Here is a 23,536-nt window from a genome sequence, read left to right on the forward strand (position 1 = left end):
CAGGAATCTCAAGCTATCAATGCTAAAACTCGGCTTGACTAAACTCAAATCAAAGAATAATGGATTTTTTGGCCACCATACCTCATGTTTGCTTTGCACATTGAAGGTTCTGATGTAGTGTACTCTTAGACAAGAATGATTTAGACACCTTATTAAAAAAAAATCCTTAAAAATTTAGTATCAATTCAACAGTTTATTTCCTAAAATAAAAAAAAAACATGCACATCTGTAATATACACCATTTGATTCTTACTAAAGACATGTTTATAAATACTTTAATTTTAATAAAGATTTCTATCTACAGGTCAAATTCTGAATGCCAAACTGCCCAACTGGTTTTGGGGCAAACATATTCCACTGAAGACAATGTAGCTCTGTATTGTTTCAGGTGCTGGAAAGCAAATGTACCTGCAGAACTAAATAATTATCTCTTCAGGCACTCACAATTCGGCTAAACCAAGCTTAAGAGTTTCATTACTTATACAAAAGCAACAAAATTCCAGTCTTTACAGGCTCCTTCAGCTGATTTCCACATGGAGAAGGCGCAAAAACAAATTTACACATCAGTCATCATCACTAAGAGAAAATACCGTATTTCTTCTCCAGTTCTTTGACAGAAGCATCTTTCAATCCCATCTGGTTCACATGATTGAACAATACCTGTGTCACTGTAGAAGAAAATCCCAACATAAACAGTTATTTCTGTGACTTTCACTCTTAAGGTAAATTAGTCCAATTCTTTCCTACGGGAGAGTAAGGTTTGGATTTACAGAGCTGAAATACAAGTGAGTGTTTAGAACTACTAAGAGGATGAAAAAAAATAGCAAAGGGAAGCTCTCATTTTTCTCTGAAGCCTGTGAACTGCCTAACAACATTTCCTTAAACAGGTATATAATCCTGACAACATAAACAGACAGCTTTTATTTTGTTTACTATCTTGACACCATGCCATTAAATGCAGAAAGTAAAAGTTAATGCCAGATGGTAGATAAGGCTTACATCAGGTTAAAGACGTGAATGAAATTTGTAAGAGGAATTCACTTGCACTTCAGTATGGCAAACAAGTAATTTTGTTTTAAGGAGATTCACATATCAGTTTTGAAAGTGTAACGGCTATTGGTGAAACTTTGCTGAGACAGTAGGTTTGACATTACTTGGTCCCAAAGAAATGTTTTGTTTGCAAGTGCCTCAACTGTTACACAGGTGATCTGGTGTGATAAAGAAAGAAAATGTTGGAGACAAAAACCCCCCACACTTCTATGAAATATGTTGATATTGGCTTGAGTTCATGAATTACAAATTAAGTGATGCCTCAAGAACAGGACAGAGGACCAGACTGAGTTTGGAAACATTAAGCACTCTTATTGACAACAGTAAAGTCAGGATTGCCAAGAAATTACTGTAAATTGTGGAAACTAATTTGGATACCTTGCATTTAGGATAGAAAATTTCATGCAAAATCATACATTTGTAACATTACCAGCTACAAAAGTGAAATGCTAGTGAAGCCTATTTTATCAGACTAAAATGCAACAGTATTACTGATCAAAACTACAACTAAATCCTCTTGGTTTTAAGTCTTAAGAATTAAAAAGGAATCAACAGATTTAAGAAAAAAATCATATTAACTTCTAAAACAATCAAGAAGCTAGACAACTAATCTTCACTGATCATTAAATGGAATAAACAACAAGAACAGCACTAAAGATTATGTATTTCTTGATAGAGTCTACAGTATCAGAAAGCTTGTAAGTTTGTAAGTACTGAATTACTTACTTTTTTTCTCTGTGCCTGACATAAACATTACTGCCATATCAAATCTTTTTAATTCAGATAGCCTCTGAAGGATTTCAAGGATGAGAGATGGCTCCTCTTTCCTGCAGAAGAGTATCAGAAGTATAAAAATAACTACTGTTGATTAGAAAGATTCAGTAGCTGCAAGCAATATTAAAAAAAAGACTTTGGGAACAAGAAATTAAATGACCAACAGAATTCACTTCTCTGTGTCTAATATTCCCCGCTTTTCATCTTTCTGATTTATTCTTCCATGCGTGAAGCAAAGTCAACATCCAGAAATCTTGATGCAAGTATCAGTCGGATACAGAGCAAGAATGAAGAAATATAAAACCCTAGACTTATGCAAACTGACTGCTGTTCATATATGAATAGCTACTATATGATTTAGTGGTTACACCTTGCTGTAACATCACCCTATTTATACATAGTGGGGTGTGCGAGGTCAGGAAGCAGCCTCTGTGGTCACAGAGGCTCAGCAGAAAGCACCACATTACAGTTTCCATCATTTTTATCCATATAGAAAATTCCTAGACTGTGTTTGTTCTACATTCTTCTGGTCAACAGTAAACAGTCCCTGTCTTAAAAGCTAACAGCAAATAGTATTTTTCTTTCAGAACTTGACCTGCCTCCCTACAGAAGAAATACATTTTACTTTACTGCACACAATTCAAACTTCCTAAACTTTTTATGCCATACCACCACATGTAGGACCTTATCTCTTGTCATCACACACATGATGGGTATTTACTTTTAAAGAAACTAAAGGAAAGGCAAACATCTGTTTAGATTTGTTTTTCTTCATAAAACACCACCCTAAAAACATTCTGAAGGGTGTGCTCCAAGTAATCCAGACATGCAGTAAGCTGCCTCTGACAGGCAAAATGAACTTTTAGACTCAGCAGCATAGATAGAAATTTCAAATATAATTGTCAGGTCCTTTCTTATCAGAACTTCTAGCTCCAACACACATTTATTACAGGCTACTGTAAAATACTAGCAGGTAATTTAAAGTCAGAATGCATCACAATAAGCATTACACAAAAATGAAACTATTTTTCTATCTTAAAAAGTTAATATAGAAAGCTAATTTTGTGCAATTATATGTGGTAACAGAACACACAGTAATATGAACAAAATTATTCCATACAGTCTGATACTCAATTTCCAAAGCAATGTAGCAGAAATGAATTCAAAACCTATTTATTTCCTTATGTCTTTTCTACCCGATTTTTCACTACATGCTTAATTTCTGAAGAAAGAGAAACTGAATCATTGTAATTATTGTATCATGCAGGCTGGAAATATTTTTTTTTAAGCCCAAGGGTGATGCTAGGGAGGAAAAAAAAACAAAACAAACAAGCCCAAACCAAAAACTCTCCTCCAAAAAAACCAACAGCAATATACAATGTGAAACAAAAGAGTTAAACTTACTCGATGTAGAAATCATGCAGAATTTTCAGTATCTGGTTAAACAAGTCTGGATCCAAGGATTTCTGGAACAGTTTTGAATAAAGTGAAGGCTCTATTTGCTTTGGAAAAATAAAAATTAAAAAAATAAAAAAAAAGAAAAAGAAAAAGAAAAAAGTAAGATACTTTTAGAAAAAAAAAAAATTAAAGCAGTTGAGTCATGAGAAGTGCAATGTCTAATTACCCTGAAAGCATTCATTTGAAAAGTCAGAATTTAACACAGTTACTAATGTATTTAAGTCTTTGGAACATCAGGGCCTATGTCTGAAAGAGGAAACAGATCATGTAGGGACTGTACACAAAGTGAGGTTAAGTGAAGTCAGGCACAAGAGGAGAATTACTCAAATGGGGATCAAACTACTTGGTATTATGTGAAGGCAATTAAAGAAAGGGACTGTTGTACATTGTTAAGATACACTAATCATAGCTACCTTTTCTACCTAAGTTAGCCCTATTTCTTCGATGTCAGTTGAAGAAACTGTCCAAGCACTGCCAATCAATACTACATTTCATACCTTCAGGTACAAGTACAGATTTTCCGAGCAGTCTTTCAACTTCCTGAAGTCAGACTCAAGCTGGAAAGAATTTGCAGGAATGGCAGGGATTGCAGAAGCAGATTTAAATGACCTTTTGATTTCTTTTTCTCTCTGTCCATTCAAAGGGAGTGATGAATCCAATACTGCTGAAATTCCTTTCACACTACCATGAAGCCTGCGGAGAGATTTTAATTTTTTTCTTGATTGTGTTTCAAGGAAATCTTACACTAAGACCTAATTGGAGACCTCTCAACCCATTGAAAGCTAACATACTAGCAATGTTTTTAAAACTAATGTATTTTAGTTTAAGCAGGTACCAAAAAAAAAAACCCTAAAAAAAAAAACAAAACAAAAAAACAAAACAAAAAAACCCCAACCTTCAGATTATGGAAGTTTCATGATTCACCTTTTCTAAAAGCCACACATTTACAAATACTTATACTCAGCCCGTCTCCTTTGTTTCTGGAAATAACTGCATTTTTTTAGTACAGATTTCTACCATACACAGCTGAAAATTAAAAATAATTACATTTTCTGCAATTTCATAACACAAAACACATAACTATGTCAAATGAAGAAACTGCTTTCAACACTGATTACATGCCAAATTTTTTGTCCTACAATTTGTCAGTTAAGTCCATTTATTTTTTAGAAGTTATAAAATGGGTAATATACTTTTTTCTTCAACATTTCTTCACATTAAAACCATCTGAGCTGGAAAAGTTGTGTGTGGGAGGGTGCTTCTCATAGAAATTCTTCAATCAGAATTCCATAAAAAGTATCTACAGTTAATAGAATTAGGTGATGCCAGTGCAGCAGACATGTAGAGTTTCAACACTTAGCAGGGATAGTTAGGATAGTGGCCTGAAGTTAGGAAACTTCAGCCTAGTTTCAGCCAGCTAGACTTGAGTTTGCCTAGCTAATGCAGTAGAACTTGGGAAGTCTGAGCAAACATGAAGTCATCAGCTTCCCGCTAAGTGGAGGAACACAACTCTCACACAACTGGTGTGCAAAGAACATTTGAACTCTGCTCAAAATCTGCTCTAAAACATTATAAACAAAAATCACAGCTAGGCCAGATGAAGTGCACAAGGAAGAGAGTATGGCGTACAGGAAAATATTATGAACTTCATTATACCGAAATTGTAAAAATAAGACTAGTTTTCCACTTGACACTAAATAGATCATACTTGTGTCAACCACAGCATGATCAGAGGCAGATGTCTAAGAATGGCAGTTTCTTTCAGTTTTTCCTTTTTGATTCAAATTCTCTAAAATATGTTTGATACTTCACCACATGTAGAAATCTGAAATTGAAGATTTCAACTAAATTTATATTTTAAAAGGAGGATGAGAATTTTTATACTTACTGAAATGCTGATGAATCACTGATTTCTTCTATTTTTAAGTGCTTTGCTTTTGGAATGTCCATTGTACCCAACTGATCACCCTGACCTAGTTTCTTTGTTTTTTCAACAGTCACTGAATTCCTACAGTTCTTCACTAAAGAAGCAGTGCTGGGCAAATCACTGTTTACTGTGTCATCATCGATTTCTTCAATCTCTATTCTTTGCAAAGGCGTCTAAACAAAATACATATATCATGAGTATAGCCTCAACACCAGTGCATACACACGCCCCACATAAGCAGCTGCACTTACTTTAAAATACAGTCAAGATAAGTAGTTTCACCTGTAGCGGTGCATATGAAAGACATTTTCAAGATAAACAGCCAAAAAAGGAAACTTCTGCATTCCACAGGAAGCCTTGTTACGATCATTTTCTTGCTTTACCCTTATAAACCACGGTATCCTGACTGTAGAGGATCTCAGACTCTGTATTCTATTTTCCCAGTAATAAAAAAAACAAACAAAACAAAACTGCAGCTCCCTCTGCAACCCTTGGGCAGCACTAAAAGCACAGATGCTTCATCTATACTTGTTCTGCCTTAAACAGAATAAGGAAAAAAAAAAAAAAAAAAATCAACCTAGTATCTCCACTTAATTTAGCAGCCAAACTGAAAACTTTTATAATTGTCCAGAGCATTTCAGCTACTTCACAACAAATTTCATTTAGGTTTCTAAAAAAAAAAAGAAAAATATATATATATGGTTATACAGAGTGCATTAATACTTCCCCCACCAAAAAAGGATCAAAATAGTCATGTATTCTCTACTAAATCCATGCAAATTAGATGGACAGATCAAGAGCAGAACACTACAGTATTCCACACAAAGTGTGAGCATGCTCTGCATTTACACAACTCTCTGCTGAATGCATAAAGACTAAGTGTACTAAAAATGGAAGCCTAATATATGGAGCTGATATTATTCTCTTTATTATCATATTTTGTCATATGTAATTCATTAATCTTACTATAAGTGCTGATAACTCACAGTCAAAAATATCACTTCTTGAAAGCAAGTACTAGGCTGTTCTACAGTTTACATGGATGAAAACGGAGGCTCAAGGCTCTTGCAGTAGCCATAGATGACACCAGCCTATGGCATGGGTAGGCAACATGTCTTGTTACAATTACAGCTGCTACAGAAACTGCAAACAGCAGATGAAAAGGGAAGTTTACCCAGAGCTTTCTGAAGTCTGCAATCAAACACGTAAACTCAACTGCCACCCCTTTACTCTCAATTGCAATGTAAGCTATGCCCAGGATAGAGCTGTGGGGTTGCTTCCCCGTTTCATATTACAGATATACATTGTGTTTTCCAAGTGCAGAACTGCAGGCTGAATGCCCACAGCATGGCTACTGTTACACACACATGGAAATGCTGAAGTTCATGTTCTTGAGAAATATCAAAGGCCTGTAAATTTTGGGCTTTCTGTAGGCAACATGCATCTATTAGGAGTTAGTCTACATAAGTAAGAATTTTATCTTCAAGACCTATTTTTCCCATCATTATAGAAAGCACCTCACTATAAACCAAACAACTTACTGTTGATTTCAGGAGTGATGGATTATGACTCAGTTTCATTATATTTTTTATTTCCGATTCTTTTATCAACACTGCAGGATATTCTCGAGTCCACTGTTCTTTCTCAGCTAATTCCTGAAAAAATGGTAAGTTATCCAAAAGATTAGAAGTTTGAGGAATAATTACAAGATATGTTGAAAACATTCTACCGCTATAGGCTTACAAAAAAAAAACCAAAAAACAAACCAACCCCAAAACCCAATAAAAACCCCACAAGTATACATACATTCCTTATTTTAGTGAGTTCGTTTATTGCTTGTTTATTTCCAGGTTCCAACTTCAGAACAGCTTCAAAATCTGCATGGAAAGAAAAAACAAAAAACCAAACAACAAATAAAAAACTGCAGATATTTCAAGTTACAAAGTACACCTGGCGAATTTTTGTACCTTTTGTTTTCCTTTCAGAGCTCTAAAATTATTAAAGGCAGGTAAGCTATCCTAATACTTATATCATGACACATTTTTCAAACTATTTCTTGCTACTTATTGTAAGTGACAATAGTTGTCATTTAATACAAAACTTCTCCAGTCCTGAAGATACCAACACATAAGACATTATACAGATTCAGTGAAACTCACCAAAACCCAATCATTCTTAATGCTTGTATGATAACCTCAATTAATCAGCAATTGATTAAATTGCTACTAGAAGATTAAAAAAATTAAAAAAAAAAAAAAAAAAAAATCAGGATGTTCTTATCTCTTACCCAACACATTCAGGATAATTCAAAGTCTTACCTTGCACAGCTTCTTTTAGCTTTCCAAGAGCAACTCTGGCAGCTCCTCTTCTGGCAAAGGCTTTAGAATAAGAGGCATCTAAGAGCAGAGCTTGTGTACAGTCATTTTCTGCCTCTTCATATCTCAGGGAAAGAACAGTACAAAATTAATAATCAGTTTCAAGAGGTCCAACTGAAATGGCACAGCTACCCAAAACAATTAAAACATAAAGTCGTATCTTAATTACACTGACCTAGAATGTAAAGTAAAGTGAACGCATAAAATATGATTTCTCAGCACACTGAAATTTCAGCCAAATATCTTGGTATCTCATGACACACTGCCGAATCTTTTTATCATCACAGAGAAATTCACTTCCCCCATGAAAATAAATGCTTAAAGCCTGTCAGAATCTACTTTAAACATTAAGCCTTAAAAAGAAGTCGGCATCAGAGCTTTTTGCTACTGTAAAACAGGAAGGCCATTACAAACATATTAACAGAGAGAGGGAAAAAAGGAAAGGAGAAGCTAGCATATAGGAGATTAAAATTCTCTACATCTGAATTCCTGTGACTTGTCCCAAGATATTTCAGAATAATAGGTCAGTATATCCTTGCATTAAAGTCATTCGCTTCACTGTAAGATCAAATTTCCTCATCCCAGCTATATTTAGTTATATTAGATTATGATATCACTATGTGCATATTAAACTTTTCATTCATTTCTCTTCTCCTTCAATCTATCATTAAATTTATAAAAACAGCTTTGGGGTTTGTTTTTTTTTAGTTCTTACTAGTTCTAGAGTTTTGTAAGAACATCAATGAGCTTCTGCTGCATTGTTTGGTCCTCTTTGAAATGCAAAGACCCACAATACATACACAGATTTACCATACAGAATTGAATTTCTTGCTTGGTCATTCAATTAAGGTATCACTTCCTCTGATACTCTACAAACATTATTTGCATTATAATGTCGTCTGTGGTTTCAGTGCTAAATTACAAATGTTTTGTCAGAAATACTACCTGTGCAATTTATTTTGTAATCTAATAATTTGAGATCAGTATCTCCACAGACACCCAGCCACATCATGTTGAAACAGATGACCAACATAATGCTCAGCTCTCTGCTTCTCATGCTACCAGTTTAAAAGGTTTAAACTACCATGCCATCAAGGAGTGGAAAAGAGAAAAAAAATAAGATTTCAAAAACAGTCATGTGGAATTTCTCCCATTTGCTAGGAGCATGCATTTCCTACTGTTACGGGATTATCTGAATTAAGCTTAACTAAAAATAAACTACACATACATGTCTCCATTAGTGGAGTTAAAGAAAAATACTTTAAAAAGATGACTACTTCCAAAAAAGCTCCAGTCCATTCCCTTTGAAGTCAGAAGTTATAATCCAGTTCTTTTTACACTGCAACATTTTATAGCTGACTGGGGTTTATAGTCAAAAAAGACAAAGTTTTGGGCAGGTGCTTCAAGAAAAGTGAATATATATCTTTCTATATACATAAAAGAATGAAAACAAATCAAACTTAAGTAACTATAATTTCATACTGATGCTATTCTATTACCTCAGAACTTATTTCCTGTGAAATGCATTGTAAAATTACACATATTGAGTTATTCTCTCCCCCTTACTGTTTTCAATATGATTTATTCTATACTGAATTCTGAGTATAATTAGGAATGTCAGTAACTAAACCTGAGTGAAAATCTACTGGATCATTCTTCTATCTAGCTCATCACAAAGTAACGTGCAATCCTACTTACTTTTCAATCTTTAGATAGGCCATGGCTCTGTTAGCTGGCAGAAGCGCATTGGTGCCATCTGCTACTATACCACGGGTATAACAGTCTATTGCAGCCTCATATTTTCCTTCTTTGAAATAACAATTGCCCTGTAATATTTAGGTTAGAAAAAATATTGTTGAGAAACATCTAGAGCAATGAGCTTTTAACCTTTTTAGTAGAAAGGGTCACAATATCAGGAATGTGGATCACAAAGAATACCCACATCTGGGCGAGTATTTATTGGAATATTTTTTCATATCTAAGCTGGGAGGCAGACCACAAAAAATACCTTAATTCTTTCTAGTACTTCAAGGATATAAAAAGTTTTGCTGCATACACAGTTTAAGTGCAGACATACAAATCAATAACTTGTGATTTACCTTTATGCTGGATGTGCAGAATACGCCACCGTGTGCCTCCTGAATTTAAACACATGCTGAACAAAGCCGAACCTATACAACTCCCCTTTCAAAAGCTGTGCAAATCTGTCTTTATCCTGCCACATTCATGAAACTGTTATCCTCAGATATTACCTGGGCCCAAATGTTGCTTTTGTTTTCCAGTTAATGCTCCATACAACAAAATTACATCACTGTGTTTCCAAGAAACTAAAACTATCTTTTGCTTCTCAGTACTAATACAAAGCCATGTATTATCTTCTCTGATACTACTCTACTCACTGGCAAAAAAGCAAAGGGCACAATTCAGACTTGAAAGGATCCATGTTTCCAGGAACAGGCCCACAGTGAGCCAATTCTGCTATGAATGAAGTACTGCACTGCGCTGAAATTTCTCTTCTGTAGCTTCAAACTTTCGTTTCTTTTACGCACTTAACGTGTGCTGCCAGTCTTTTCCTATTAATTAGGTCTTACAACCAGTATAGGAAGCCTAAATATTGATAAAAAGTTCTAAATTAAATAGCTAGGTAAAAGAACAAAAAGAAAATTGTTTTACTTGATAATGTTATTTCTTAATTGCAACAGTGAGGAGAGGGAAAAATCAATATGCTAATTGTGAGTTAAGACCATGTTTCCAAAAATACATTTTTATTGTCATTGTTGCCTGCACCCCCTGAAGTCCTTTCTATAGCTATTCTTCACCATGTAACCAGAAGTTTGAAACACCAAAACCAGCGCACAACTCTACCTGGACAAGCAAGGGTTAAGATGCCTATAGTACCAGAGAAATGGGATCTCTGTAAAATACAGTTCAAGTTCTACTTATCCTGGTACATATTTGAAATTTTCTTATACAATTTGGGCTGCAAAAGCTACCTTGTATAATTATTCCTCCAGAAGAGTCCAAAGAGAATCCACTGTCCCCCCTCCCTATAAAATCCCAAATGGGAAACACTTAAGATTGTATCAAGGACACTGTACTTAAGTTAAAGACAATATCAGGTTTAATTTACACATTTACATAGCTCACAGAATCATAGGATGGTTAGGGTTGGGAAGGACCCCAATATAATCTAGTTTCAACCCCCTTCCCATTGGAAGGGACACCTCGCACTAGGCCATGTCGCCCAAGACTCTATACAATCTGGCCTTGAACACTGCGAGGGATGAAGCAATCGCCACTGCTTTGGGCAACCTGTTCCAGTGCCTCACAACCCTTACAGTCAAGAATTTCTTCCTTACATCTAACCTGAACTTCCCTGTTTAAGTTTGAACCCATCCCCCCTTGCCTTATTGCTACAATCCCTAATGAGGTCTCTCTCCAGCATCCTTTTAGGCCCTTGTCAGATACTGCAAGGCTGCTATGAGGTCTCCAGGCAGCCTTCTCTTCTCCAGGCTGAACAGCCCCACCACACGACTTTTCTTTGCAACAGCACAACACAAGACCTTTTTTAGTTCTTTCCTGTGACTTACCATATCTTTTTCTGTAATAGCCTTCTGCTTGAGCTGTTGGCGTTCAATGCGCTGCTTCTCTTCATCTGTTAATTCAGGTCTGACCATTTTATCAAATTCTTTCTGTTCCGAGCTTTCTTTTGATGACAGAGCCTGCAAAGATACAATTTTTTTCCTCAGTATTTCTCCCACTTACACATTTTCAGAAGATAAACATTTCGTATTTATTGTTGTTTAAGATGCAAAAAAAGCATCTTAACAGAAGTGCCTGTGTTGTAAGCAGAATGCAAATTGAAGAAACCGTCCTAAACTTGAAAATGTGTTTTTATGAGGGACTGAGAGTCAAGACTGTTACTTGGTAAATTAAAAGCATGCGATTTCTAAAACACTATGTAAGATGACCAATGGAATCTGTCTTTACATACATTCCAATTCACAAATCATTTATTTATTCAATTACTGAAGACTTCGGTCTTGATTATGAATATACAATTTTCAGGCGCTTTCAAAACTACAGTTGACGAGGTATAAGGATATTCACACTAACAACAACAGGTGAGCTTGTATTTACTAGTCATCATAATCAGCAGTCTCTCCCTGTTGTGACAGGGATCAGACATGCATCAGCATATTATGTTCTGCTAGGCTTAAACCCACTTTCTGATTCGGCAGACCACAGCAATCAGTGGGACCACAATCAAGCTAGCAAAAAAAACCATACAGGTTCTCTCAAATGTAGTGCTACTTTGTACAAAAATACTAAGCATGACTGAAAAAACATTATCACAGAAGGCAGAGAAACATCTGAAGGAAGAGACAAAAAAAAAAAAAAAACCAACTCCCCCCCCCCCCAAAATAACCAAATAAAAAACAAACACAACAACCATCCCCCCCAAACAGAAAACCCACACTGATGTTGGTGCACGTATCCAGTCTTAGTCTGACAATCCACTATTACACTGATGTTTGCATACATGCTAGTTAATCCAGAAGAAACTCAATTACAGATTTTAACCTTACTGAACTTCAAATGCCAGAAAAAGCATGAGATTTCATTGAATTCTACTGTTATAAACAGAAGTTGATACAAATATAAATTGAACGGGGTGTATTAACTTATGCTAGAGACTATTAATTTTATTACCTGATCAATTTTCTTCAGTTCATTTTTTGCTTCAAAGTTGTTGGCATCCAGCTCTAAAACTTTTTCATAATCTATCAAACGATCAGAAAACTATGTTTAAGGTTAGAATTACAGAATACTAACCAGAATATAAAGTAAGAACACTCTTTCTGAGATTACCCTTTTTTGTAGTTACCCCAGAAGCCCAAAATACGGCAAGCAACACATCATAGAATGGTTTGGGTTAGAAAGGACCTTAAAGATCATCTTGTTTCAACCTCACTGCCACTGGCAAGAACACCTTCCACTAGACCAGGTTGCTCAAAGCCCCATCCAACCTGGCCTTGAACACTGCCAGGGATAGGGTAGCACAGCTTGCCTGAGCAAGCTGGTCCAGTGTCTCATTACCCCCAAAGTGAAGAATTTCCTTCTAATACACATTCTAAATCAACCCTCACTGTCAGTTTAAAACCACTCCACTTTGCCCTATCACTACATGCCCTTGTAAAATGTCCCTCTCCAGATTTCTCTTAGGCCTCTTTTAGGTACTGGAAAGCTACAAGAAGGTGTTCCCAGAGCCTTCTCTCATTTTTGCAGCCCTCCTCTGAAGTTACTTTGCAGGTCCACATCCTTATGTTGGGCAACATTTAAAGCTAAATTATTCTAGAACTACTACTCCTTACAACTATCATTCAGATTTGCTGCTTGATTTTTACCTTGCCAGAAGAATACGCAATATGTTTGTTGTTTTTTTTTTTTAATGGGAAATAAAAATTAAATTCCTAAACCAATAAGTACGTTGCACAACCTTAATCAAGCAGACATGGGAATAGTTTGTACATATTTTAAGGAAAGAAAGACCCACCTTCCTTAGCACCTTGAAGATTTTTCAAAGCGAAGCGAGCAGCCCCTCTTCTGGCATAAGCCTTTGTGTAATTTTTATCTAAAGCAAGTGCTAAATTGCAGTCAGATTCTGCAACAGAAAACCTATCAAAAATATGAACAAGTTAGTTTGGACACATCTAGGTAACAAACCCTAAAACTTAAGCAATTTAGCTTATTCTGGCTCTCTCTAAAGTAGAAATCTTAAATGCTTTAGAAGGAGCATAGAATGAGTATTTAAACATGTCTCAATTCAGACTACATCAAGACAGGAAAGAAAACAAAGGTCAACAACATTTACTGCCATAGAAGGAATAACCAAATCTCCTGTACTGTTTCTTCTCCCCAGATAAATCAAAGCCTTAGAAATAGAACTCCGTGAAATGTAAAGACAAATTAGACAGTGAACTTTCTCCTTTTTTTTTTTCCTCTCTTTTTCTTTAAGTTTTACACAGACTTAAACAGCATATGGTGAATTTGCAGTAGAAAGCAGAGGAAAAAAAGATAAAAGAGACTACCAGATTCCTTATCCTGATGATTCCTATTTTACTTTGAAACTGCAAAGCAGGTAGCAACAGCAGTCTTAAATAGATTGAATCACAGTATGGTAAGTAATAGAATCAAGACTTAAAATCAAACAAAAATATCTGAAGGTAGCATTTCAAAGAACAAAATACTATGGATTTAACTTAAAATCTTACTTTTTCATTCTGTAAAAAGCTGACGCTCTGTTTGTGGGCAATACTGGATTATATGGATCAAAATGCATTCCTCTAGTGTAGCATTTTATAGCATCATCAAACTTTCCTTGTTTGAAGTAGATATTACCCTGTGAATAGAAAAAAAAAAAAAGTATTTTTAGAAAGTTACCATACTTTGACAGACACATCGGTTGTTGGGTTTTCTTTCCACCAGAAATTAGCAAAAAAAAACAACAAAAAAAAAGTACCAAAACCAACAAAGCTTGTATTTTAGAACTTTTTAAACATTTCTCACAAGTGCACTGCTTTACTGTGAAACATTTCTTTCAACTAAGAATATTTTAAGTACTGCATATTAAATATTTCTGATGATTAATGCAATAACAGAGTTTTATTATATACTGATTTTCAGTACCTGTAGGTCATTTCTAGAAGCCTATAATAAGCACATACATAACTGCTTAAATTAAATTAGAGAAGTACTGAAGTTTGCGATTTGGCACCTTTCCTTTCCAGGGTAAGGATTTTCATTGCTGCCTCCTTTGGGACATAACTCTTATGTGTGCCCAAATGCTTCACTGCACCCAAGATAATAATGGTCAAAGACATCCAAATTTCTCAGCCTAGACTGCAGATTACATACATCAAGGAATTTCCGTGGCAGCAGGGAAAACACAGATGTATGCAGCGGACAGTAAAAACCAAAAAGAAAGAAACTCTACTGAAGAAAAGTATGGACCTACAGATGGTGTTAGGTGATTGCTTGTAAACAAAGAAGTTTCTCAGAACCACAGAAGCTGCTATACAGCTTAGCCTCTCACATGGCAATGAAGAATGAGATAGCTATTGCAGAATTCCACTTGCAAAATAAGGTAAAACTGAATTGGTACAAACTTGCCATTACCAAGGCAAGGAAGGCATACAAGTTTACCCATCATTCCCAGATGTACTGGCTTCACAAATGGATTAATCTTAAAATCTTGGGGATTTAGGTTGGGGCATTCAGACCTTGTGCTCAGATAAACACTAGTTTGATCCTTATGACAGTTCCATGCAGAAATATAACTTATCAAAGAACAAAAACCACTAACATATTAATCATCATAAGCATACATTAAGCAAAGTCTAACAGGCTTTGCTGCAATTGGTGATGAGAAGAAACAGAAATACAGTGAGTTTTCTATTTTGGAATAACAGGCAGACAAAAATAAAACATCCAAATAGGCGATTCTTCCACCAGAAGTGTGGTCTCAGTGGACAATCTTTTAAAAGAAACTGGAAGTGCTCCTAGGGCTAAACTGCTACTTGGCAAATAAATATTTATAATCCTATAACCTTTTCCTTCTCTGCAAGAGCCTTTTTTGTATCTATACGAATTCCATCTTCTTCAGAGTCTGATTCTGGAGATACAGAATCATGCGTACTATCTTCTTTATCAAGTTCTTCAAGTATCTTATCCTGAAAACAAATAAAATAAAATATTACCTCCATTATATTTTAACAATACAAAAATAATACGAGACAGACTTCAGGAGAATTAGTAATGGGTTTTTAAAAATCTCTACTGGTTAAGTCCTCTTTATTAAGGAGTATTCCATACTTCAAAAGTGGGAGATCTATCCTCTGATACTGCCAGCTGCGTTTAGCCTTGTGTTCTACTAGAATGATGACCTCCTAAGAGATCTATCCTCAATCCATTTCTTTTTTTTTCCCCTTAAAGTCAAATTCAATCTAGTGGATGAGAGCACAGCCAATGGGAAACTCAAGTATTTCTCAATTTTATGGATTTTAAGCACATAACATTTCTGGGAGAAAGCTATTTTCATGTTCATACAGTACCCAGCACAGAAGGATGCTGACGCATGGACTGAACTCTCAAGCACTGTAACAAAATCTTATTTAAAACAGAATTAACTGGGGACAAGACTCAGTTAATATGCAAATGTTCTGACTTACCACATCGAGTTTTCCCCATGCTTCATAATCATAAGACTTGATCTTGTTTTTCTTGTTTTCCTCAGTGGTTATCTTTGAAGTGACTTTACTTTTGCTTTTCTTCTTTTTCTTAAAAGCCTTGTTTCGAATTGGTGGCAAATTCTAAATTGAAATAAGTAATTATGATAATATGATAAAACAGATGTGTGAAAGTCACTTGTATTGAAGCACCTACAGCACCTGTAACCAGATATAGTATTCTTCTAGATCTACATGGAACTGACTGAAAATTTACTGGCCCATCACCTCCAGATGCTACTGCCTCACAGCTCTGTTGGTGGAAGAATTTACAGGGCAATCTGTGGTCTACTATGCATGAGGAACAAGTCAGCTGAGCTAGCTCATACATTCTATTCAGATATTTTAAGTCAACATATGTAATTTTGCTGAAGCAGGAAGTAATCATCATAAATGCTATTGCGTTATTAATAGCCGAGTTAACAGTGGTATTGTGACTTTTACCTCTCCCGTGACACCGCTCTGCTTCCTTAGTTCAGAATCCACTTCTTTAATATCTTTTTCCCAGCTCTCCAATTCTCTCATAAAATCCTGCAGCTCTTCAGCATTTTGCTTCACTTGCAGCTGTAGTTCTATCGCTTTATTTGGAGCACTCATTGTAAGCTGCCAAATTTCACCAAAAAAAAAAGAACTTTCTAAAGAAAATTTGAAAGTATGCACTGAAAGAAGCTAGCTACTTCAAAATCAAGAAGTCTGACATTCAAGACACGCTTCCCAACAGTCTAAGAGAAATGTTAAATACTAAAAGCCTAAGAAGAAACACAATTTAAATGCCTTTAAAAAAAAACAAGGGAAGCCCTGTTATTCAGATAAAAAAAGTATATCATAATAAACAAGTAATGCTTTCCTAACTAGGTATAAGGTAAAGTGCCTAACAAGCCAATGACAATCCTGAGAGATTACAAAGTCATCTTAGTTTAAAGCAATTTCTGAAGTACTCCCCAGCTGTTTAACACATTACCATTCAAGTTTTAACTGAAAAATGACCCCTAAGTTATACAGGATACCTTGTACCTGAACAGAAACAAAGCAGCTGACAAACCAACTCCCAGAAGCACTTTCAGCCTGTAAAAGCATGCTTAAATACGCACATAATTTTAGCATGGAAACAGTAAAAATATGAGGTGTTTTCTTATTAAGCCTCGTGAATTGCGAGTCCAAAATATCCTCTGAATGAGTTTGCATGAGCCAAAACTAATGATTTTTGCAATACACTGTGCTGTCTATAACTATGGACAGGAGTCTCAAAAGATGGAAAAACATGCTGCATGACTAGTGAACTGATGCTACCAAAGCAGAAATGTTTTTCCACCCTCAAGTAGCCAAGTAGATGCCCCACTGTATCAGCTGCACTTTTTGCTAGTTTATATGTATGAGGCAACACGCTTACCTCTAGCAATGTATTTTTCCCAAAATCTTCTAAATACCTGGTCTATTAAAAAAAGAAATGTGGAAAGAGACTTCAGATGAAACCAAAAATGTATATTATTCACCAGTTTAGGTGTTTACTGTATTTTTTCCACCTACAGCTTTTGCCCCATGCTGAGCTGTCTCTGCAATACTCAGCCAGTAATTCCATGAAACCTGGCCATAGACATACTGAATATTCCATACAGCCTACTACGCCCTGGCCAACAGTAGCTAGAAAAAGACATATCAAAAGACGTAAGAAACTAGGTTGTGATCTGCTGAACTTTTCTTTTTGCTGTCACTGACTAAAATAATGTTCTTTATACGTGTGAAATTCTAGCAGTTTGTTTCCTGGCACCCATAAGTGACTTTCAGAAGTGTGAAATGAAAGCTTGCTCCTGCTTCCCGCTAGTCTAACATTGCTGCACACAGGTTAGCAACGGCCTCACTCGTCGACAACCGGCTCCTCTTAGCTCAACTCTCACACACCTTTTAAGGCGATTTTACTTCTTCCTTCACCTGACCCAACACCCGAGGGCAGCGGCATCACCCCAGAGACCTGGCCGGACCTGCACCCAGCGGGCCATAGGGGAGCGGGCCCCGAGGCTGCGCCACGGGAGGCCCCACTGCAGTTTCACTACCTGCCTCTCCGCCGCCCCAGCGTTACGAAGTCCTCACTCCTTCAGGGTAGGCTCTCCACAGGCTCCACCTCGCCACGCCACTACGCGCGGACAAGCCGCCTATGGGCCACGGAGAACTAGCACCGGGCCGACTGCAGCGCCGGCACAACTCCACACCCCCGGTCCTACAGCGGCCTCACCTGTACCGAGTCCCGCCTCTTTCTGCTGCCGCCAGACGCCCTCCACACGCGGGCAGGCCTCCTCCCAGAATGCAGCGCGACCCGCCGGCACACCTAACCGGCACCCCAAGAGCCCCGCGGCGGCAGCGGCACAGCGCCGCAAGGGAGGACAGCGCATGCGCACGCGATACACCGCCTCCCAGTCCGCGGTGCTCCGCGCCTCCTGGCCACGCCCCCTCTACCTCACGTGACTGGGCGGCGGGCCGGTGATTGGCTCCGGCGTGCACCTCCCCTCGGCCCTGCCGTCAGGACGGTGGCCGGCAGGCGAGGCAGGGGTGCGGGTCGGCAATGGAGCCGGGGGAAGCCGAGTCGCCGCAGGCGGCCGAGGAGAAGGTAGGGAAAGAGGAGGAGGATGACTTAGGCTACCGGCTCTTCCCGGAACGGAACAAGAACCCTCAGAGCTTCCTGGTGCGCAGCTTGTTCACCTACCACAACAAGTGCCAGGTGATGCTCAGGATGGCCCTGGAAACGAGTAAGTGCTTCCCTGTCCCCCGGCGGGACCGGGACTGGCGCTGGAGCAGCGGAGAATGCCCTGGGTGGCTCTTGGAGCTTCCGTGTTCGCCACCGGTACGGCGAGCTGCGGTTGGCCGTGGTGACCTTGGGCCGCAGGGTCTCTGGGCTGGAGCTGTTACCTTGCCGCCGCTGCTCACGCTTGGGGCGGCTGGACAGGGCTTGGACGGGTGACAGGATGGGGCTGCTGCTGTATGAACTCGTTGGCTTTGGTTAAGACACAGAAAACACAATTTCAGAAGTGGCTGTGTGCCGTTTTCCTATCAGAAGGTCCTTCTCGGCTTCTTTTCCTTAAAAATTTGAGAGGATTTGTCATTTTTTGGTTCATTTATGCGCTTCTCACAATCTGATGTTGACTGCAAATGTTACCAAAACCAGTGGTCACTATATGCCATTACTTATGTCTGCTACTCTTAAGAGTGTCAAAAGTGACATGATTCCTGAATAGTTTTCTATATATCATGATCCTGTATCACTTTCCAGAGTCTGAGCTGTATCAGATGCCAGTTGCATTACATTAGGACTAAATACTGCAAAGTATGAATTTGCATGTGTAGTGCTTTCTTTTTTTTTTTCTTGAATGCCTTTATATTTTGATTATAGATGACTTGCAAAACTTTTGTCTAGAGAAATTGATTGCAGCAATGTTTTTCTAGATCCATATGCTCAACTTCTTCTTGAGGCTATGAAGCAGTCTGGTTGGTATGTAATCTAACTCATCTTGTTTTGTGCAATAGCATCACTGTTAATATGGAGTTACTAGTCTTTTTCAGATTCTTCCCTATAACTTTGTTTGGACATTTCAGCACTGTCTTCAATGACCGGCACTTTTCTTGTGAAAACTGTGATGCCTGTGTTGGTGGAGGTTTTGATTCTGCCACATCTCAGGTAGGCAACGGACATTGTTTTCTTTCAGAGGACTACAATTATTTTTTTAGTGTTTTGTTACTGGGATTAGTCATGAAAACAAAATAAATGGAAGATATTCTATGGTATCAGAACTAGTACTCTGCAGAATGATGAGGCTGTAATGTTGAAAGTGCTGATCTAAAGAGTCTAAATGCTGTAGGTGATAAGTACTTGATCTCTGAGAAGTAAAGGAGATGTTGAAACTAAGTGAAAAGACTGCCTATTGTTTCTTCTACAGATTGTTCTATGTCAGAACAACATTCGCCACCAATCCCATATGAACCGGGTGGTCACACATGAATTAATTCATGCTTTTGATCACTGCCGTGCACATGTTGACTGGTTTAAAAACGTCAAACATTTAGCATGTTCAGAGGTAAGTTAAAAGGCTTCCAATATTGTCATTATATTAATTGTTGATGGTTGAGGGGGGTGTTTGATGTTTAAATGGGCATGCTGTTACACAAACCTTCATGTGGTTTAATCCTGTTAATATGTTTTATCCTTTCTGTCAGGTCAATCTACGTAGTTGTATTCAGAAAATAGATCTTTAGTTTTCACAAATATTAATATGTCAGTGTCATATTACATAGAATGTGATCACTGTATCACAGTATTATTAACAAATGAGTTGGACATAAAAACACTTTCACACACTAATCAAATATTTATAGGGCTCTCTTTCTTCTCTGCAAGTCGTGGTATTTTGTGTAGTTATTACGGCTGTATGGTTAACACCTTATTGTTGTTTAGGTCTTTTTTTGTTAATGACAAATATGTCTTTTCCTATAACATGTATTTTTTGATGAATTGTGGTGTTGCTGCTCCACTGTGTTCCATCACAGGCTGCAAGGAGACAACCTGTGTCACTGTGGTCTTTACAGGTTGTAGGACAATCTCTGCTCTTGTGTCTGGAGCACCTCCTCCCTCTCCTTCTTCACTGACCTTGGTGTCTGTGGGGCTGTTTCTATCACGTTTTTCTCACAGCTCCTATTTAGTATTTTTAATTCTTTCTTAAATAAGTCATCACAGAGGTAGTGCTGGTGCATTTGATGGGCTCAGCTGTCACCAGTGGTGGGTCTGGTTTAGAACCAGCAGAAATTGATCCTGACATGCAGGGGAGCCCCTTGTCTCTTCTCACAGATGCCACCTCAGCAGGTCCCCCACTGCCAACATCTTGCCATGTAAACCTAATACAATAATTCAGAATTATTAACTATTACCTACATTTTTTGTCCAAGATCTACACAGTGCAGAATAAAGCATGTTAGCCTCAAACATAAAATTAGAGAGCATATATGTAACAAGATTTTGTTTGTTCTTGCTCTTATCTAGGTTATTTGCTTGCTTCAGGTCTGTTGATACGTATTTTATTATATAGTGTTTACAATTTATATTGTCAGCTTTTAATTTTTACATTTATTATTTTCTATGCATTTATTCTCACTCTTGTATTTAATTATAGGAAATCTAGTTTTAGTTATATTTCCTAACTAAGAGAGTAGGGTGTAAAACAGTTGGCAGACAAATGAAATTACAATGCACAGGACAAGACAGTTGAGCTAAAACATACATACTTATTTAAACGTGGCTTTTCCTAAAGCAGGAGGGTTGCTGCTCTTCTGGCTATTGTAGCTGTAGTCTTTGAAAGATATCTGCCTGTCTTCCTGACTCTTGTATCAGCTTCTGATAGAATATTATTTCTATGTACTTTTAGCAGTTCACTATGTATATTTACACACACACCCACACACACACACACACGCACATTCTTATGATCTCTTCTGCTCATTCACTTAAGCTTTGGGAATGTGTAAGACCTTGTCCCTGGAGAAACTTACAGGTTCTGTAGTAGTACTTCATAGTTCATTGAGTCTGAGAGGGTGGATAGGGTAATAGGTACTTAATAAGTAAGAAGTGGCCCTGGGAATATTCTCTATCAGCAGTCGCCAGAAAGATGTTGAAGAAAAAGAATTGTTACAGCTTTTTTGACTTCATATTTCCATGTGTTTCTCTGATCTTGTGGCTTTTCTTTTTTCTTCAATAGATTAGAGCTGCTAATCTCAGTGGGGACTGTACACTGATGAATGAAATAGCAAGGTTTAAATTTGGATTGAAAGGACACCATCAGGTAAAAACTATAGATGTTAAAGTCTAATGATTTGCTATGAGCTATCCATCTTTACCTACTTGATCTTGGCCCTCTACACTTTCATAGTTGAAAATATCAGAGAAGGAAGTAGATGCCATGAACTTGCTGCTTTCTCTTAATTAAACTTTAATAATCTTTAATGATATGATTTTTTTCCATGTTGTTATTTTTGTAGGAGTGAAATCCCTGAATACTTAGTCTTATCATAGGGCATTACCACTGATAATGGATAGTTAATAAGGACCAAACAAAAAACAGGAAATGCAGTGGGATTACCTTAACCACTGTAAGTGGGTAAAAGTCTTTGAAAACTGGAGAAAGGTGAATGACAAAGGTTCTAGATAAGCATGTGTGTGAAGTCTTACACAAATCACTTTTTTTAATAGTAAAGATGATGGGTTGAGTCTGAAGTACTTGCTCGTGTCAGACTGTCAGTTAGCTTGTAATGTTTACATCTTTATGCAGTTTGCCTACTAAAGATAAGCAAAAGTTGCTGTAAAGAGAAGTATCAAAATGAAGGCCTGCAGAGGGGTCATTCCTTTACATTTATAACATTTCAGTTGGAAAAGTGCTAACTGGTATTTATGTCTGTTTGTGACATATTTTTCTCTTGTGTCCAAGTCAAATTGTACAAATATTTGATACCTCGAACAAATGCCAAATTGTATTTTAATTCTTGTTCTAAGAAATTCTCTGGTGGTTTATCTGCACATGAAAAACTAAACCACATAGTTAAACATGGGACAGAACAAATATGCTTATTACAGGTACTGTTTGATTCTTCTGTGATACAAAGTTATTGCATATGTAGTACGAGTTAATAATTGAAAAAATCTGGAAAAAAATATTTATACTAATAATGACAGATACTTTTCTTTATCTGATTCCCACTTCAGACGTGTGTACGAGACAGAGCAATTCGTTCCATTCTGGCTGTTAGAAAAGTTAGCAAAGAAACGGCAGAAAAAGCTGTGGATGAAGTTTTTGATGCCTGCTTCAATGATTTGGAACCTTTTGGAAGAATCCCTCACAGTAAAACAGATGCAAAGCGTGCTTTTAGAGACTTTCAGAACAGAGATCGCTACAACGCTAATTTGTAAAGGGAAAAAAAACATGAAAAATGATGTTAATATCTTACTCCTCTGTAACATCAGGAGTTGCAGTCTGCGCCCACAGTGCTGGTGAAAAGGGGCAATTCTATCAAATATATAGATTTTTGTAAACTTTTTCCAGAAGCCAACTTCCATGGAAGTAAACAGAGTAAATGAGCAAGGCTGAAAACTGTGTTTTGTCACCTCTTATTCCAGCATGGTCATTTAGTACACCAAATGACTTGTCAAATAGCTGTCTGCACGTTTCAATGCGCATTTGGCTCTGTCTCACTAGGACTTGGTTTCTAAAGTTTTTGTTGAATAAATCTTTTTGTTGAATCAATCTTTTTGTTGAATAAGTCTTGGTTTCTAAAGTTCTTGTTGAATAAATCTTTTCATAAAATCTTTACATTTGCACCATCGTTGATACGCAATCATAAACCTGGGATCTTCATCACTGCATTTTAAAAGGCATCTGACCATCACTGCATTTTAAAGGGTACCCCAGCTCTTGGTTCTAGATTTAATAACTATGGGTAAACCCCAAATTGAATAAACTACCACTTTTTTTTTTTTTTTAACACTTCATGAAATTCCTGGAATTCCAGCTCATCTAATGTTAACTTCACAGTTATCTTCCTTTGGGTTTTTTAGGAGTTTGATAATTCTGCTTACCAGATCAAACCTACATGCTGGATAAGCATTAGTGAGAGTTTGTCCATGAGGTTGAGTT

General features: G+C 37.2%; 2 protein-coding genes across 5 annotated transcripts; one reads left to right on the forward strand and one right to left on the reverse strand.

The window, feature by feature from the left end:
- Positions 1-213: 213 nt before the first annotated feature.
- RPAP3 (RNA polymerase II associated protein 3) lies at positions 214-18,194 on the reverse strand. 3 transcript variants are annotated; one of them, XM_061467810.1, is made up of 17 exons: positions 18,103-18,194; positions 16,317-16,475; positions 15,816-15,956; positions 15,195-15,317; positions 13,860-13,987; positions 13,142-13,263; positions 12,298-12,368; positions 11,175-11,306; positions 9,283-9,410; positions 7,528-7,649; positions 7,016-7,086; positions 6,751-6,864; positions 5,171-5,382; positions 3,780-3,975; positions 3,229-3,326; positions 1,777-1,877; positions 214-668 (listed from the first exon to the last, which is right to left on the reverse strand). In XM_061467810.1, exons 2-17 carry the CDS (start codon positions 16,467-16,469, stop codon positions 577-579), a joined length of 2,004 nt encoding a protein of 667 aa, XP_061323794.1. In that variant the 5' UTR covers positions 16,470-16,475; positions 18,103-18,194; the 3' UTR covers positions 214-576. The 3 variants fall into 3 exon arrangements, with proteins under 3 accessions (XP_061323794.1, XP_061323793.1, XP_061323795.1); XM_061467809.1 differs by lacking the exon at positions 18,103-18,194 and adding an exon at positions 16,571-16,593; XM_061467811.1 differs by lacking the exon at positions 16,317-16,475.
- Positions 18,195-18,389: 195 nt separating this feature from the next.
- On the forward strand, positions 18,390-22,814 carry ATP23 (ATP23 metallopeptidase and ATP synthase assembly factor homolog). 2 transcript variants are annotated; one of them, XM_061467812.1, is made up of 6 exons: positions 18,390-18,613; positions 19,308-19,353; positions 19,458-19,539; positions 19,799-19,936; positions 21,608-21,691; positions 22,609-22,814. In XM_061467812.1, exons 1-6 carry the CDS (start codon positions 18,430-18,432, stop codon positions 22,810-22,812), a joined length of 738 nt encoding a protein of 245 aa, XP_061323796.1. In that variant the 5' UTR covers positions 18,390-18,429; the 3' UTR covers positions 22,813-22,814. The 2 variants fall into 2 exon arrangements, with proteins under 2 accessions (XP_061323796.1, XP_061323797.1); XM_061467813.1 differs by lacking the exon at positions 19,308-19,353 and having other exon boundaries at positions 18,477-18,613.
- Positions 22,815-23,536: the final 722 nt, after the last annotated feature.

The sequence above is a fragment of the Pezoporus flaviventris genome, unplaced genomic scaffold, assembly GCF_033815535.1.
Source record: "Pezoporus flaviventris isolate CSIRO_AGI_PZ_B2104156 unplaced genomic scaffold, CSIRO_AGI_Pfla_v1 ptg000045l, whole genome shotgun sequence".
NCBI lineage: Eukaryota > Metazoa > Chordata > Aves > Psittaciformes > Psittacidae > Pezoporus > Pezoporus flaviventris.

Bases quoted from the DNA above. Each gene is read 5' to 3' on its own strand.
- RPAP3 (XM_061467810.1), bottom strand. From the start codon at position 16,469: ATGAGTGCTCCAAATAAAGCGATAGAACTACAGCTGCAAGTGAAGCAA. The intron at 15,318-15,815 runs GTAAGTCAGAAC...ATTTGTTTTCAG, and splicing joins CATGGGGAAAACTCGATGTG to GATAAGATACTTGAAGAACT. The intron at 13,988-15,194 runs GTTATAGGATTA...TTCTATTCACAG, and splicing joins CTCTTGCAGAGAAGGAAAAG to GGTAATATCTACTTCAAACA.
- ATP23 (XM_061467812.1), top strand. From the start codon at position 18,430: ATGGAGCCGGGGGAAGCCGAGTCGCCGCAGGCGGCCGAGGAGAAGGTA. The intron at 18,614-19,307 runs GTAAGTGCTTCC...ATGTTTTTCTAG, and splicing joins CAGGATGGCCCTGGAAACGA to ATCCATATGCTCAACTTCTT. The intron at 19,937-21,607 runs GTAAGTTAAAAG...TTTCTTCAATAG, and splicing joins AACATTTAGCATGTTCAGAG to ATTAGAGCTGCTAATCTCAG.